Genomic DNA, 15,690 nt, shown 5'->3' on the forward strand with positions numbered 1-15,690 from the left:
CCTATGTATCTCTCATAGTAATTTTGGCCTGCAGCTACCTTGTACGTGGTAGGTCGCCTCAAATAGAAGCCCCACACCAGCTTGCTTAGTTCCTGGCACGGTCAACGTCAACGGCCGCCTGAAGCTGAAGCAGAGAGAGGTTCAAGCTGCGGGCGCATCGCCCATTAAGTTCTCTGAGACTAACTTCCATTCCCAGCCACTTCGTTGAAACCGCCTGGGTTGGCAACAAATTCACCTGAAAATACACCTCTTGTGCACGGTGATACCGATATTGGAAAAAGTCAACTTCTGCCAACTATTCGAACCCCTCCGGCAGTCCGCTGACTGCAACTAAGACACACGGCACTATGTCCATCAACCCTCTCATCACATTCAAGGCCGGACGGTGTGAAGTAGACGTCAGCATATTGCCCCACTCGCCTCGACTCGACCGGACTTGAACCTCAACTAATCATGCCGTGTACTCTGTAGACCGATAGCAAACCTGCAAAGGTCAAGTGCTTGCCGGAACCAGGTTACATCTACCTCTACAGCGACGATGGTACGGGCACCACCAAACACACCGCAACCACTCCGGGCTGATCATCCATCCTTCTCTCCTGTACGGACGAGCTAACCAACCATGCCGGGTCCCTTTGTTGACGCGCAGGCCTGATCAACTTTTGCTGGCGGCCGCGCAGCCAAGCGATCGACGACGAGCCGCCCCTGTCCCTGGTCATGGTCCCCGGAGACGGACGCTTCGTCCCGTACCAGCCCGACGACCAACCCTCTGGCAAGACCAACGGCCGCATCCTCGTGCTCAAGTTCCTGTCTTCGTCCACGCGGCACCTGTTCTGGATGCAGTCCAAGCCCCAGAGCACCAACGGCGACCCGGCCTGGTTCAGCCCGCGCGACAGGAAGATCACCGACCTTGTCGACCAGCTCTTGTCAGGCGAGGAGGTCGATGTCCAGCACGAGCTCGCCGAGGCCCGCAGCAGCAACCGTCGGGACGACGATGACGACGATGACGAGACCATGGAAGACGCCGATGGCCAGGGCCGCTCGGGCCAGCGCCACCAGAGCGCCAGCGGCGGTGCCGGTGCCGACGCTACCGGCGGCGATGTGAGGCGAGAGGGCGAGGATTCCCGGGAGGGCGGGGCTGATGGCGCTAGAGCGTAGGTATCTTGATTCTTCTTATTCACAAAAACCATCTGTCATGCATGAATTGTGTGGCTTCCTAAGGAGGCAAGCAGGCCATTTGTCGTGGAGAGGCACTGGCGAGTGCCGGCGGTCTGTGGGTCTGCATGCTATCTTCGGAAACAAAACAAGAGCAGAATAAACAGAAGGAATAGAGCATCACAGAGGGATACAACCTTGTGTCCGTGTACTTCTAGCTTGGTGTACGGCGTCACTAGAAACGAGGAGTCTAATCATTTCTTGCATGCATCCCAATAAGTCTCATCACAATGACTACTCTGACTCTTTTCTACCTCCATGCATGTATCAAAACAAACCCGGCTAACACCAAAAAACCACCATTGACAGACGTGGAGGAGCCACAGACGCAGCCACCATCGTCCAAAACCTCCTAGACTCCCTGGCCAGCTCATCGGGCGGTGGGAGCCAGCAGCAGCAGCAGCAATCACAAGCCCAGGGCAAAGTCTACCCTCTGCTGAGCGACCTCCTCGAGACGTCAACCACGATACCCGTCATCGACGCCGCCGACGAGACCTACATCGACAACCTCCTCGACCTCCTGCCGGCGACCATCGTCGTCATGGCCGCCGACGACGAGTTCGACGGCGAGGCCAACCCTCCCGCCGCCGCCGCCGCCAAGGCCAGCATGAGCCTGCACGAGAAGAAGGCCCTGCTCAAGCAGGTCCTCCGCAGCCCGCAGTTCCACCAGAGCCTGGCCAGCCTCTCCATGGCGCTGCGCGACGGCGGCCTCCCCACCATTGCCGAGGCCCTGGGCGTCAAGGTCGAGAACGGCGGGCTCGTGCGCGGAGGGAGCGTGCCGCTGGGTGGCGGTGAGGCTGTCGAGGCCTTTGTGGAGGGCATGAAGAAGGAGGTATTGGACAAGAAGAGATAGATGATGGAGTTGCTAGAAAAAGGGTTTTTATTTGTTTATTTTTCTTCTTCTCATGATCGTGCCTTAGACGTAGGTGGGTAGTTGTTACAACTGGATGAAACCCAAAAAAAAAAAAAAAATACAGGGGCTTAGAATCTCATGTCCTATAACAGATCATGATAGCTGCCACTGGGGAAATGGCGGGGGTATAAAGCTGAATCTACTCGAAACAAGAAATCGATGGCGTCCCAAATATCATCACCGAATTGATCATCTTCAAAAGTCAGAATTGCCAATAAGCAGTGCCCATACTTAGGCATCCTCCTCATCTAGACCGTCATCCTTGTCTTTAGACCTCCTGTACTTCTCCTTTCCGGTCGCCAGGGAGGCCTGCACCGTCCTCCCGTCAAAGCTCCGGCCGTGCATGAGCTTGATGCACGCCTGGGCTGCATCTGCGGACCGGAATCGGACGCTCACGATGCCATCCTCTTCCAAGTCGAAGAGCACGACGTTGGTGACCTCGCCCAGCTTCTCGCACTCGTCTCTGATGTCTTCTTTGATTTCGAGCAGTGCCGCCGGGTCCTCGTCGAGCTCCTTGAGCGTAAACATGTGGCGGAGTATCACGGTCCGCTCGGCCTTTTTGTTGGTTGGTCCGTTGGCTCCCGTCCCTGCTCCGACTGCAGCTGCGAGGTGCGGATATGGGTCGTCGTCATCCCAGTCTGCCAGTTTTGCGCTCATTTTCTGCGCCTTCTTGATCACCTTGGCCTTGTCAGCCGTATTACGCCCGTGGCCGCCATTGCTATTCTCCGCCGCCGGTGCCGCAGACCCCCTGCCGTTGTTGACATTACCACCACCACCTCCTCCTCCGTCCGCACCACTCTCCCCTCCTCCTCCCTCCTGGTCGTAATTATTCCTCTTGTAGCTCGTGTCGGCCGCCTGGACTCTTATCCTCCCGCTCGAGAGGCCCGAGGGCGTGATCCTAAAGTCGGTGTCGTCGAGCAGCATGATGGCCATGTCGACCGACTGCGGCTTGAAGAAGACGACGAGGGCGTCGCCCTTGAAGTTGCCGCCGCCGTCCGTGTACAGCTTGATGCGCGGGCTGCTGTCGTCAATGTTCTCGGCGATGACGCCGCACTTGCGCGAGAAGAGCTCCGCAATCTCCTCCACCGTCACGTCCAGCGGCAGGCCCGTGACGTAGACGGCCGTGTTCTGCCGCGGCCGCTTCGCCTTGCCGCTGCCGTCGTCGTCTCCACCGGCTGCTTTTCGCTTCTTTTTCCTCCGGTCGGCGGCGGTCGTCGCCTCGTCTTCTTCCGCCGCGGCGGCGCCCCCGCCGTACGCCGCCTGGTGCGACTCGATCAGCGCGTCGTCGACGATGGGGATCCAGCGCCTCAGGCCCCCGTCCCATTCGTACTCGGCCCCGTCCTCCTGCACCGCGATGTACTTGTTCTCGAGCCGCGAGAATGAGATACGCTCGTCGTTGTCGAACTCGGCCGGGTCGGTGGGGAAGGACCAGAATTCGGCCACCGGCTCCTGCGGCTGGTCATCCTGCTGCTGCAGTTCGGCCATTGTGGAGTTTTGCGAGCAGCCTTTTTTTTTTGAGGGTTTTCCTTTGAAGCTGTATTTTGTTTTTGTTTTGGAGGTTTCCGAGTGCGCGTTATTAAAAGAGTGTGGGATTTGAGGCTGGCAATGAGAGTAAGCCAGGACGGCTTTGATTTCGGTCAATTGAACTTCTATGGGTGCTAGTATCATGCAATGGATGAGAGAATTGAAGACATGCTTCTTTTAGATATGTTTTGTATTATTGGAACGCCCGCGGAGCACCCTCCGCTTGGCGCATCGGGGAATGCTCTGCTGCGGCGTGCGGGTGGGTCACAGTGCGGAACTAGTTCTAAACCTGGGGCTAATAAGGCTAAAGATAGTCCTGGTTCGTCTTTCAATGCCGACAATTACTACTTATCTACCTATCTACCTACTGTTCTAATTTATACCTCGCCCCTCGCCAGACCGCATCCATTTCCTTGGGGGGGGGTTCTGGCCCAACACTTTTATATGGAGCAAGTTAGCTAGCTATCCACGTAGGTTCTTTGCAAATGGAATCCTTAACGGATAGGTTTGACAAGCTTCGTTGTTTGATTTCACGTTATTTATTTACTTGATTTTTTTTTCTCCATAACCGTGAAACCTTCATTTCAAGTCGTAATCCCAAAGCTACCCATCGTTTGTGTCCTTAAAAGTTGTGGTGCGAAAAGTTTGATGGCTTTGGCTGGTAACAGTAACGACTATAACTGGATCCAGCATTTAATTTCGAGTGCTATGATGTTTGAGAGGTGAATTGAAAATGGTGTAGCCCCTGACGTGGTTATGCCTTACTGATTTTCAGGGTCAGTACGAATGGTAGGTAGCGTAAAATTGCGGGCCTTCGGCGTTGTAAACAATGCTGACACAGCCGTTTAAGTGCTGTGGCTTGATAGTCCTTGTTCGGGGCGAGCAAATTCATTGTTATCGTTGGACTCGAGTATGTGAAGGCAACCATCTTATTCCCAGTACGTGACAGCCTCTGGTCGCTGGTTGACCAATGGCTGGGAGGGTGTTGGTTGTTCAAGAATCACATGGAAGCTCTAGGCTGATTCTCTCTGCGGCTGTGTACCAGATAGCAGCTTCAACAATCTTGCATACAATACGCAAGTCCGTTTCATCTGTGAGCTTGTGGTTAGTTTTTCTCCATAACAATATTGTAGGCGTGCTCATGGTAGAAGGAGCTTAGGATAGAAAGCTTTGGGAGTGTACCTCTAGGTGCGTACTTTTTTTTCACGATTGTTAGCAGCTGGAAAAAAAGAATCCCGGGGTCTCTATCGTAATCAGTCAATCAACTCTAGAAAATAGACATATGGCTTACTATCATGACAAAAGTACTGGGCACAGGTGACTCGACCCAGCCTCTGATGCTTCCAAAGCCCAATGGATGGCGTTGGCCCCATCCTCGTTGTAAGACTTCTTTAATATCGTCAGGGTGCAGGTTCAGGTGCAATGACTTGTCTGAGCTGTGGACATGCGCCACCTCGCCGTTCCCGTGCACATTGACAGGATGCCTGGCAAAGAGGGCAAATCCATGCTTTTCAATGCTCGACGTAGCAGTGCCCAAGAGCTGAGGGAATTGGACGGTGGCCCGTTCGATGGCCGTCTTGAGCTGCTCAGCACAGCGAACAGGACCCCACTGGTCAAGTTGTCTTTGGGGTGCAAGACCAGCCACAAGAGGACGGGGCCCGGGTCGGTATGGCAGCGGCTGGTCCCGTAGGATGCCACACGCAGGAAGATGGTTCCGACTGGGGACAGGAGCGCTAAAGGGGTCTCTGACGGCAAAGAGTCGGTACCATGAGAGCCTTGCGTATCCAAAAATCGTGGGGGGTGTGCCGCCTGGACCTAGCTTGAGGAAGTTGTGGTAGTCGTTACGAATGAGAAGAAGGGCAAGAGTGCCAACAAGCAGGCAAGCAAAAAGGTGGTGATCGATCATGTGCATGCCCAATACGAGCAGAAGAGTGACTGTGAGAAGAGCCGGTGCATCGAGTGTGATGGAAAAAGGGTCCTGGCGGATGAGCATGCTGCACCCCAGCTGGTCATCATCAACGGTGGACGGGTATGGAGGAGTCATGAATGGTGATGCCACTGGCGAGGTAGAGTGTTCTACCTCGCTTCCAATAACCATAGATCCTGACATGATGTGAATGCTGTGAGGGTTATGACAAGAGAAATAAAATGAAAAAAAAAATTGAAAACTTCTTTTGAGACTGACTCCCTTTGAACCGTTGCCCAGAATGGCCGACAATAGAGGGTCTTGTGTGTGTTTTATTAGCAGTCGTGTACAAGAGAACTGGCCAGGTTGATTAGACCAAACCGGTGAGTACGTTACCTGCTAGCTACGTAGTTATTAGTGTCGACGCTACTCATGCGTCAGTCAGGTAACGCCGGGTGAAGGAACCGTAGTATATTTAATTCGCCCCCCACCACTGTGTTTTGGTACTGCCGGAGGGTGCAACTAGACTAGTTATAGCATGATACGTATGATACGGAATATTATGTTGCTTGAACTACCTGCGACCAAACCAGTACGAAAGGAAAGTGGGAGCAAAAGTAAAGCCTCCCCCGCATATTTCTATCCCCTCAGGAAGGCCGGTAGCGGTCCTACAGTACGACGCAAGCGAGGAGAAGCAATCAATTATCCTTCAACCATACATCATCTTTACGTAGTCACACCAATGCGGTCATGTGTCCATTATGCACTTACCTGGTTTTGTCCCCCATACTGTATACATCGTTACACTTTTCGGGGTACAGAGACCAGGGGCTATGAGTTCCAGACGGTCAGCAGGTATGTGTGTGGTTCGACTCCTTGGCGTTAAGGTTTTGGAGATAGAGCAAGGCGGCCTAAGTTTGGTGCTGTGTTGGTGGATGGTTAACAGTTTCCAGGGTCCAATGTTTCGCACTATCTTCGTCTCGGAGTCGGGACTAAAAATGTTGGCCGTGAAATGGCCGACATGTCGCCTGTCGATCTATTTTGATTGGAAGTTTTTGGAATCAGGGCGGTATATTAGCTGCTTTCTTAAGGCGAGGCCCATTCCCAACGCCGCACCGCACGCGACACATATATAGGTAGGTATCCGTACGGGCTAGGTAGCTAAGAATTGGTGACAGCTGATTGGGTACCTATGAGTTTGGGTTTGAGGGTTTCTGTGACCACTTGCCGTCTCGAGGAGAGCAAAAAAAAAATACTTGAATCTCGACTCAAGCGTGATCAAAAGCTTGTCAGGTCGATCCGTGGTTGGAGCCAAGTTTGGAGAATGACTGCATGAATGACTTGACTTCGAGAAGAAAATGCAAAGAGATGTACAGTACCGAAAACGGTACCTACTATGTAAATACCATTGGAAGCTATGTAGGTACCTTGGCTACCATGGAAGTGACAAACTTCCAAAAGTACAAAAAGAGCAAGACATACCCTTGATGAATAAATTGTTGGTAAGGCGAGACGAGCCAATGGAGGCCGGTGGGTCTACAATTGGTCTAATCCAATTGGATTTCTTCCGCCGAGGTACCAACAATCCATAGCTTGCATAGGAAGTAGGTACCTTAGCCACTTAAGGTAGCAAACCACAATCGTCTCCACTGTGAAGAACATGGGTTTTTGTGGACGGTTGTTCTTGTTGCCCGGTCAACATGGGTTATCGCAAAACAACCGTCATCCATGATTACCATTTCTTTGTCGACCTTGCAATAAATGCTACTCAACGAAAGACTGTAACCATGCAACAACAGCTCACTCGAGGCTGAAAACTGTCCTATACTTTGGTTACTTTCCGAGCATAAAACTTCAATTTCAACGTCCAAGATAGTAAAAGAAGCAGGTTTGTTTACTTTGTTCTCAATTTTTGGATCGCTCTTACTGAGCACGGCTGTAAGTTGCACTTAGCCCTCGACCGCCTTAACATTCCAGAATCTGATTAGATACTAATTGCTTCACTATAGGCATTTGCAGCATTCTTCGTTTGAAATGGTGGGCTTTTCGTTTGGCCCGCTTCGATGGCGAAGTCCACAGAAAGCCACACTTCCAACATACGAACAAGTCCCTACGCCATCACCAACAAAAGAGAGGTTCTCCAGGTCAGACGACTCGCTGTCCGAAGATGATGATGACGACGACGATGATGATGATCTCGACAGCGACTACTCGAGCTCGCCCTCATCTAGGGCGGGCTCAAGACACTCTTCAGGCTCATACTCGTCAGCCGCACGAATGCTGCCGAAAAGACCTGCCTTCAGAGCCATGCCGAGGCGATCACCATTTTACAGACTACCAAACAAAATTGTCCGATATCTTTGCTTGGGAATGATGCTCGGAATTGTCATCCTCATTGGCTCTCTGGTACGAGCAAGCCAAATAGAGAACCGGAGGATAGCTGAGGGGCATGTACCCAAGCCCAAGGAGGCTCCACCAGCATGGGAGGCCTATCCTTTCCTTACAAGATATTACGGCGGTGTCCGAAAGCTTGTATCCTTGAATGACAACAACCCTGAGTATCCTCGACTTGCGGACGAGATGCCATACAACGCATCGGCAGAGGCCAGGCCAATTACACCCGAAGCAGAGGATGAGATGCAAAATGCGCCTATTCCCAGGACCAAGACATTTGCCACCGACTATCCCAACTCGGTCCTCACCGACAAGAAATCGGAAATCGTTGACTGCTTCCTGGACGCCGAGAAGACCATGCAGGTCCCACCTATTCGCTACTTTGAAGGTAGACCGCATGGCTTTCCTGAGAACATCATGGGATCCTATGACCTCCTTTCACTTCCCGAGGATATCTGCTTTGATCGGTATGGAAGGTATGGCCCATACGGATTTGGCTATTCCTCACGCCAAGGAGGCCTGGGAATCGGGGAACACGGCGACAACGAAGGTTCACAGGAAGTCTGGGAATCATCCAGGCAGGTTGACTTCCGTTCGGTCAACTGGGCCGATGCGCAAAGGCGTTGCTACGAGGCGAATGCTGCTCGCTTCAAACCTTTTGAGCCAAAGCCTAGCCCTCCTCGTGGCTTTTACGTTGGCAAGTCCACCGAGAGCAAGGCGGACAAACGCAGCGAAAGCAATATCAAGTCCCAGGCCAAATCGGACAACGCTTCACATTCTACTGCCAAACAAACCTCGGGACAACAATCACGAACGGCTGTGGTCATCCGCTGCTGGGATGAGTATCTTTTCAAGGAAGACGACAAGATGAACCTGCGCTCCATCATTACCGAGCTCTCCCTCGCATCAGGGGGTCGGTACGATGTTCACCTGCTAGTCCAGGTTCGGAACGACGTGGCTCATCCCATCTGGGCGGACGACGAGGCATACCGTGTTAGGATCGAAGCAAGCATCCCCGAAGAATTCAGGGGCCTTGTGACGTTGTGGTCCGAAACGCAGATGCTGACCATTTACCATGGTGTCCCTGACCTTTGGACTCGGGGCCCTGACCACCCGGTGCATGGCGCATACCGTGGACTGCAGATGGCCATGCAATACTTTGCCCACTCTCACCCGGAGTATGACTACTTCTGGCAGTGGGAGATGGACATTCGCTACACTGGTCACCACTATGATTTCTTCAGCAAGGTCGAGGAATGGGCCCAACAGCAGCCGAGAAAGGGACTTTGGGAGCGCAACGCCAGGTTTTACATGCCTTCAGTACACGGCAGTTGGGAGGACTTTAAGCAGATGGCAAGAGTTCAGAATGAGATGGGCACAACCGGTCCAGATAACATGTGGAAGGGCATCTCAGGATCCAAAAACGGCGGCTCAAAGGCTGGTCAGGAGACCTCAAAGGGTGAGCAAACGGTCTGGGGACCCAGGCGGCCGATGCACCAGGACGACTGGCTGGAGGACGAGAGGGATCCCGAGCCGCCGACTTCGTACGAGCGTGACAAGTACAAGTGGGGCGTGGGCGAGGAGGCCGACCTCATTACGCTCAACCCTATCTTCGACCCGGCGGGGACTACATGGCTACTCTCCGAGGATATCGCAGGTTACAACGAGACCGAAGGTGCTGGAAAGCCCCCTCGCCGCGCAGCTATCATCGCCGCCTCTCGCATGTCGCGTAGACTCCTGGTGACGATGCACCGCGAGACGGCCCTCCGGAAGCACCATGCGTTCCCCGAAATGTGGCCAGCAACAGTGGCCCTGCATCACGGGTACAAGGCCGTGTACGCCCCCCACCCTGTCTACGTGGACCGACACTGGCCGACGGAGCTGATGGGACGCATCTTCAACGGCGGGCGCAACGGCGCCTCGGGTGGCGCGCGGACGTCGATATTCGGCCAGCGTGAGCACAACACGCGCGGCCTATCGTGGTTCTACAACTCGGGCTTCGGTCCAAATCTGTATCGGCGCTGGCTGGGGCTCAAGGTGAACAACGACGGCGGAGCCGACTTCGAGATCGCAGCGGATGGCACCAAGGCCGGCGAGGGCGAAGTCGGGCAGATGCGCGGCGGAGAAGGGAGGATGTGCTTGCCTCCGATGCTGATCCACCCGATCAAGGACGTGGATCTGCCGACGGATAAGAATCTGGACGAGGAGTTTGATGTGCCAGCAGTGTCGGGGACGGATCCGACGCAGTGATGTTTCGAGCGATGCGTTTCTATTACGGGTTCCAGTTTCCTGTACTTCTTGGTTAATATCCACATGTAGAGATCTTTTGACAGCGGTCGATGAAGGCATGTTCTTTGGGTTTGGCGTTCAAATGGGTTTCATAGACGAGGAATTCAAGTTGCATTCGTCTGTTTGAATAATATGACGTCTTTGTTTGATATGAAAGGCCTATTACGTTCATGCTTGTATGAATGCGTGATCAGTGAGTGACTTGAAAGCTTAATTCTGTTATGAATTGCTCCACCGTCGGTCCACATTTGGAAGTATTGAGGTCGTTAGCCCATCACGGTCTTGATAGTATAGCGTTTCACAAAACATTGCGTAAAAACTCTGGCTTTCTATCTCGAAACCACACAAATTTGGAATCATCGGAGGTTTCTAAATCTGCCGATATCACCCACTCCTGAATCGCTCGTTCCAACCGCAACCACCCCCTCAACCACAAAAGTCACCAGCCCCTTCCCTTTCCTTCTCTATTTCCCCCTTAAACCACCCTCTTGACCTCAAAGAACCTCCTGAGCCACCAGACCTGAAAGATGTACTCGCCAATGATGACGCCAATGACAAAAAGATTCCACCACTTGACGCGGCTGTTCGTGCTCTCGGCGGTGTTGCGGTGGGTGCGCTCGCGCAGGATGATGTAGCTCTGCTCGTCCTTGACCTGGGCCAGCAGCTCCGAAAGCTGGCGGACCGAGGACTCGAGCGGGTCCTGGGGCTGGTCGTGCTCCGAGACGTATACGATGCCGTGCACGTTGAACGACACCTCCTTGCTCGTGGCGCCCCAGTGCTCGTTGCCGAAGCAGTACGTGTACTGCCCGTCCAGGTGCGCCGTGAAACTGAAGTCGCCGTTCGAGGTCGACTTGGAAAAAGTCTCGTACTGGCCTTCGGGGTTTGTTATCTGTCGTTTTGGGTGTGTTGTGCCCTCGTTAGTATTTACATGTACGTTATAGCTTCTTTCATGGCCACATCATCCTCCTGCAAGAAAACACCGAGTGACCCCATACCCAAAAGTCAATGTCGAGGTTGCCCGCGCTGCCAAACTCCCTGTCGCCGACCTGGAATGTCACGGTCATCTTGTCATCCTTGTGCAGGGCCTCGTAGAAGCACTCGCGGCCGTGGGCAGGGAGGGCAATGTTGTGGGCCAACGCCGCCGAGAGGACGCTGGCGGCGGCCAGCAGCCGCGTCGCCGAAGGAAACAACATGTTTTTTTCTTCTTGTGAATGAATGGAATGAGAGGCGCGTTGGCCCCGCTGTTACGTGCTTTTTTTTCCTTTGTGTCGTCACCAAGAGGAAAACAAAAAGTCAATATCTTTGGTTGTAGGTTATCTACCCGTTTAGCTGCAGTGCGATTTGAGCTTCCAGGTGTCCATTCAGCTGGTTCGAGATTCAGCTATGCGGACGGCCCCACTCGGCCTGGTTGCCGGGGGTGGGTCAATTCGTCCAATGAATTGCTCAAACCTGTCGAGCCTATCACATGTTCTCTGAGCCGGGCCGTGAATTAATCCCCTTGGGGACGAATGGGCTTTGTCAAGGGTGTTCCCTAGCCCGCCTGCGAAGTCATTCCCTACAAACTCATTGCATGCCCATACACGGGGTGGTTGGAAAATGATGAACGGAAAAGTCTGCCAAGCATGCATCCCTCGATTATCTCCGGGTCTGCCTTGCCTGTCCTACTTTTATAGTATCTCTCGCAGGGGCGATATTGGGTTCGTGATGAAGGGATCTGGGGTCGTGTGTTCTTTGTAATTTGATATCTTTTCGCTTATCAAAGAGCCCTGGTGAGTTTTTGCTAAGAAAGAAACAAAAAAAAAAAAATAGCGTTTGGTTCTTTGTCTGTTGATGGAACCCCGCATTTAGCCTTATTACGCATTTGCTTTTGTCAAAAAGTCGCTAAAGAATAAAGGGCGATCCTATAGTACGGAGTAGACCAACAAACAGGTTAAGAAAAACGTTCGGAAGTTATTTACAATAGTATGTTTGTTCTGCAGTACTTGTACAGATACCCAAGACTCACCCCTGCGCTTCTTTCCAGCGTCTGGAACGTTGTACTGTACACTATCTGAGTGGAGACTTGCTTGAGAAGCGAGAGTCGAGAGTCGTATCAGGTAGGCTTTTCTCACAAGAAAGGGAAAAATTCAGGCAGGCAAGGCAGGCTGGTTGCTCACCGCACTTACGTGATGATAGCATCGAACGAACCCACTGTCAGAGAGCCAGGAATCCTCACCCCGCCAGGCTGTGCACAGACTCCAGATGAGCCAGTCAGCAGTCAGCTCCGTGTCTCCCTCAGGCTGCAAGCTCCTTAATTTTTTTTTTTGGAGTGAGGCGAAAAAAACCGCCAGACCTTGCCTCGCCCAGTAGCAGTTTAGTGTGCATGCCCGGCTCCGATTCGACCAACTGCGAAAGAGACCAGATCCGCTTTCCCTTTGCTGCTCTCCATCCTCTCCGTCTTCAATTCCCACACCGACTTGACTTGGACCACGACACGGCATTCACCCGCCATTTACGACAGCCAAACACGTATCGCGTAGTTCGATACAAAACGAAAAAAGGTGAGTGAACCTTTTTCTCGTCATCAAATCCCTCCTATTTTACTTTTGGGTTCGTTGTTGGCCTGTTGCACACGTGTCTGCAACCTGCAGGACCCAGTTCTGTCCTGTTTTTGTTCCTGTCGCATGCCAAACACCAAAAGCCAGTTTACACAAATACCTACATACGTGCATCGGCACAGCCCGGCCCTGTCTCCAAGCCTACTCCTGCAACTCCCATCGTCACTTGCAACGGCAATTGTCACCGTCTGCTTTAGCCTCTCGAGGGTTCTTTTTTGACGTGTCCTCTGGATGATTGTTGCCTTGCCGACTGCGCCTGTTGACGTCGACCTGTGACGATATCACGACTCATCCCAGTGCCCCATATCTGTCCTTTCCAACCTCCTTGTTAATACGACTTGCGCCAACACCGCAAACCGGCCCCGGTTATTCCCTCCTTCTTAATTTGCTACCTAGTCATTGTTAGAGTTCGAATAATCGCTTCATCATTGGACCTCGACGACGGCAACAGACAGAGACCTAGCTGTTGGTGTCAAAACAAACCGCCAACTGACCTTTTACATTCTAGAATCCAGCCTTTACATAGCGAAGGGCTTTTTATCACCGCGTCAATACACTTTCGCAAACTTAATTCACACAAACCGCCAAGATGGGTCTCAGCATCAGCAAGTTGTTCGACAGGCTGTGGGGGAAGAAGGAGATGAGAATTTTGATGGTCGGTCTCGATGCCGCCGGTAAAACCACGATTCTGTACAAGCTGAAGCTCGGCGAGATCGTCACCACCATTCCTACCATCGGTACGCCGCGCAATCGAACTCCCCCGCTCCCATCGCAATCTTGCCCGCTGTCGGGCCGAGGCACCCGACCGCCACTGACACAGATTCCCTTTCCCTAGGCTTCAACGTCGAGACCGTCGAGTACAAGAACATTCAATTCACCGTGTGGGATGTTGGTGGTCAGGACAAGATTCGTCCTCTGTGGAGACACTACTTCCAGAACACCCAGGGTATCATCTTCGTCGTCGACTCGAACGATCGCGACCGTATTGTTGAGGCACGCGAGGAGTTGCAGCGCATGCTGAATGAGGATGAGCTGCGGGATGCTATCTTGCTTGTCTTTGCCAACAAGCAGGATTTGCCGGTACGTGGTCCCTCCTGGCGCTTGTGCCAGTAAAGATGTGATATTCTGGTACCCGCGCCGTTGCTCATGCGCAATGGGGTTTTCTTTCAACGACCACTAACCTCTTATCTTTGATTAGAATGCCATGAACGCTGCCGAGATCACAGACAAGCTTGGTCTCCACAGCTTGAGACAACGCGCTTGGGTAAGTATAGTTGGATGTCTCAAACGCTGCAGAGTCCCTCCCACTTTTTTTTTGTCACTCGCATCCCATGATCCGTGGCTAACCACATCAACTGCAGTACATCCAATCGACCTGCGCTACCTCTGGTGACGGTCTCTACGAGGGTCTCGAATGGCTGGCTACCACCCTGCGCAAGGCAGGCCACCAGTAAAGAAAGCAGAGCGCGGGTATTGTCTCCTCCCTCGGTCAGCGTCAAGATTCGGTTGTACTTCGGCCAAGTTTTCCATCAGAACAATCGATTAGCCTTTTTCCTTCCTTCTCAACAACACCCCAATCCATGAACCTGCATAAACGTGGTGGTCTCTGTCTGGTCCTTGATCCTCAGAAACAAAAAAAAGTGCAGAAAGCCGCATTATCTAGAGGGACTTTTTTAGTATTCGCTATTTTTCTCATTCCTGCTTTTTTCTACGCGCGACTGCTGCCTTTTTTGGTCAAAGAATGAAACGATTTCTTTTTCTCTCTTTCTGTGGTATTCGTTTCCGGGAAGAAAGGGGCGCGTTGGGGTTGGAATCTTTCTGTACATTTTGAAACAACGGCGGAATGTGTTTTTTGTGTCTGCCCTCTTTTTGTGATTCCCCTCCATGAGTAGAGCTATGGGGATACAGAAGGAGAGTTACGCAGCCTCTTAACGATCATTTTGCTCTTTTTTCAACTTTTGGTCTCTTTTGCCTGGATTGTTCCTCAAAACTTGAATGTATGCACAGTACGACCCGATGTCGTTGATAGTGAGATGTGTGCATGCAGAGTAGTGCCCTCCTTTTTGCTTTCCAGACTTATCCACAATGAACTTTTGTTATTTATCTAGGTATTCGATCAGTCAATCGCTTTTTTTTTCTTTTCTGTTCACTAAATTTCGTGGTCGACTCATCTGTTAAAACATGACACGGTCGTCTACTTTGGAAAAGGGGGAGGGAGGGGGAAGCGGCACACACTGTTGGGTGGGGGTGCATACTAGTGGCGCTCTCTACGTCATGCTGGTTGGGGGGTTTTTTTTTTATTTATTTTATTCTGTTGGACTCATGCCGTGTTTGTACTTTTGTTCTGTGGCCTTGGTGGCTTTAACGTTTGTTGCGGTTGGTTGTAGCCTTGTTGGCGTTGGTCAGGGGTTTGATTTTTAACATACCTTATTGCTTAGCCTGGAAAATCTACCGTAGCTGCCCAGCCAAGGCCTGTCAGGGTTGCTTTCTTTTCTTCTTATTTTGTGTCTCGTCGACCTTGACGCAAACAAGACTATCACGGTCGAAGTTGCTGAAAGTTTTGGACCACTGCTGCAAGGACGGTCTATGTTTGTAAAGAAATTCTGGAGGTGGGGTTCAACGGGACGGGCCAGTACGTGGTTAGTATTCAATGACATGGTGTCATTACGGGGAGGTTGTCGCTACTCTTGGACTCGTAGTTCGCCTTTTCATTTGGTCTAGCATGATTAATAAAAGAAAGAAGAAAAAAGAAAAAAAGTCTACGAGACAAAATGGGTGGAGTTGTTCTACACATACCACCGTTATGACGATAAGAGTTTTAAAGGCATGAGGCAACATATCGTCGTAGTGTA

The 15,690-nt window shown here is 52.0% G+C and overlaps 7 protein-coding genes across 7 annotated transcripts; 3 read left to right on the forward strand and 4 right to left on the reverse strand.

Annotated features, from left to right (window-relative positions):
- Window positions 1-118: 118 nt before the first annotated feature.
- PgNI_04894 (uncharacterized protein) lies at window positions 119-2,068 on the forward strand (the record flags this gene model as incomplete). The annotated part of the gene is made up of 4 exons (XM_031124935.1): window positions 119-398; window positions 472-541; window positions 650-1,154; window positions 1,525-2,068. Exons 1-4 carry the CDS (start codon window positions 348-350, stop codon window positions 2,066-2,068), a joined length of 1,170 nt encoding a protein of 389 aa, XP_030983641.1. The 5' UTR covers window positions 119-347.
- Window positions 2,069-2,359: 291 nt separating this feature from the next.
- PgNI_04895 (uncharacterized protein) lies at window positions 2,360-3,613 on the reverse strand (the record flags this gene model as incomplete). The annotated part of the gene is made up of 1 exon (XM_031124936.1): window positions 2,360-3,613. The coding sequence occupies one exon, from the start codon at window positions 3,611-3,613 to the stop codon at window positions 2,360-2,362; it is 1,254 nt and encodes a 417-aa protein (XP_030983642.1).
- Window positions 3,614-4,067: 454 nt separating this feature from the next.
- Window positions 4,068-6,123, reverse strand: PgNI_04896 (uncharacterized protein). Its single transcript, XM_031124937.1, has 3 exons — window positions 5,955-6,123; window positions 4,944-5,878; window positions 4,068-4,750 (listed from the first exon to the last, which is right to left on the reverse strand). Exons 2-3 carry the CDS (start codon window positions 5,760-5,762, stop codon window positions 4,646-4,648), a joined length of 924 nt encoding a protein of 307 aa, XP_030983643.1. The 5' UTR covers window positions 5,763-5,878; window positions 5,955-6,123; the 3' UTR covers window positions 4,068-4,645.
- Window positions 6,124-7,592: 1,469 nt separating this feature from the next.
- PgNI_04897 (uncharacterized protein) lies at window positions 7,593-10,202 on the forward strand (the record flags this gene model as incomplete). Its single annotated transcript, XM_031124938.1, has 1 exon — window positions 7,593-10,202. One exon carries the CDS (start codon window positions 7,593-7,595, stop codon window positions 10,200-10,202), a length of 2,610 nt encoding a protein of 869 aa, XP_030983644.1.
- A 112-nt stretch (window positions 10,203-10,314) lies between these two features.
- Window positions 10,315-11,563, reverse strand: PgNI_04898 (uncharacterized protein). Its single transcript, XM_031124939.1, has 2 exons — window positions 11,237-11,563; window positions 10,315-11,130 (listed from the first exon to the last, which is right to left on the reverse strand). The coding sequence occupies exons 1-2, from the start codon at window positions 11,432-11,434 to the stop codon at window positions 10,717-10,719; spliced, it is 612 nt and encodes a 203-aa protein (XP_030985640.1). The 5' UTR covers window positions 11,435-11,563; the 3' UTR covers window positions 10,315-10,716.
- Window positions 11,564-12,599: 1,036 nt separating this feature from the next.
- PgNI_04899 (uncharacterized protein) lies at window positions 12,600-14,982 on the forward strand. The gene is made up of 5 exons (XM_031124940.1): window positions 12,600-12,781; window positions 13,136-13,575; window positions 13,674-13,918; window positions 14,037-14,102; window positions 14,200-14,982. Exons 2-5 carry the CDS (start codon window positions 13,428-13,430, stop codon window positions 14,290-14,292), a joined length of 552 nt encoding a protein of 183 aa, XP_030985641.1. The 5' UTR covers window positions 12,600-12,781; window positions 13,136-13,427; the 3' UTR covers window positions 14,293-14,982.
- A 116-nt stretch (window positions 14,983-15,098) lies between these two features.
- PgNI_04900 (uncharacterized protein) lies at window positions 15,099-15,508 on the reverse strand. The gene is made up of 2 exons (XM_031124941.1): window positions 15,265-15,508; window positions 15,099-15,182 (listed from the first exon to the last, which is right to left on the reverse strand). Exons 1-2 carry the CDS (start codon window positions 15,493-15,495, stop codon window positions 15,159-15,161), a joined length of 255 nt encoding a protein of 84 aa, XP_030984663.1. The 5' UTR covers window positions 15,496-15,508; the 3' UTR covers window positions 15,099-15,158.
- Window positions 15,509-15,690: the final 182 nt, after the last annotated feature.

The sequence above is a fragment of the Pyricularia grisea genome, assembly GCF_004355905.1.
Source record: "Pyricularia grisea strain NI907 chromosome Unknown Pyricularia_grisea_NI907_Scaffold_2, whole genome shotgun sequence".
In the NCBI taxonomy this organism is placed as follows: Eukaryota; Fungi; Ascomycota; class Sordariomycetes; order Magnaporthales; family Pyriculariaceae; genus Pyricularia; species Pyricularia grisea.

Coding starts and splice junctions, on each gene's coding strand:
- PgNI_04896 (XM_031124937.1), bottom strand. CDS start 5,762: ATGTCAGGATCTATGGTTATTGGAAGCGAGGTAGAACACTCTACCTCG. Junction 4,751..4,943: donor CCAGTACTTTTGTCATGATA/GTAAGCCATATG, acceptor ACTAACCACAAG/CTCACAGATGAAACGGACTT.
- PgNI_04898 (XM_031124939.1), bottom strand. CDS start 11,434: ATGTTGTTTCCTTCGGCGACGCGGCTGCTGGCCGCCGCCAGCGTCCTC. Junction 11,131..11,236: donor ACCTCGACATTGACTTTTGG/GTATGGGGTCAC, acceptor CCAAAACGACAG/ATAACAAACCCCGAAGGCCA.
- PgNI_04899 (XM_031124940.1), top strand. CDS start 13,428: ATGGGTCTCAGCATCAGCAAGTTGTTCGACAGGCTGTGGGGGAAGAAG. Junction 13,919..14,036: donor CCAACAAGCAGGATTTGCCG/GTACGTGGTCCC, acceptor ATCTTTGATTAG/AATGCCATGAACGCTGCCGA. Junction 14,103..14,199: donor GCTTGAGACAACGCGCTTGG/GTAAGTATAGTT, acceptor CATCAACTGCAG/TACATCCAATCGACCTGCGC.
- PgNI_04900 (XM_031124941.1), bottom strand. CDS start 15,495: ATGTCATTGAATACTAACCACGTACTGGCCCGTCCCGTTGAACCCCAC. Junction 15,183..15,264: donor TTTCCAGGCTAAGCAATAAG/GTATGTTAAAAA, acceptor CCAAGGCCACAG/AACAAAAGTACAAACACGGC.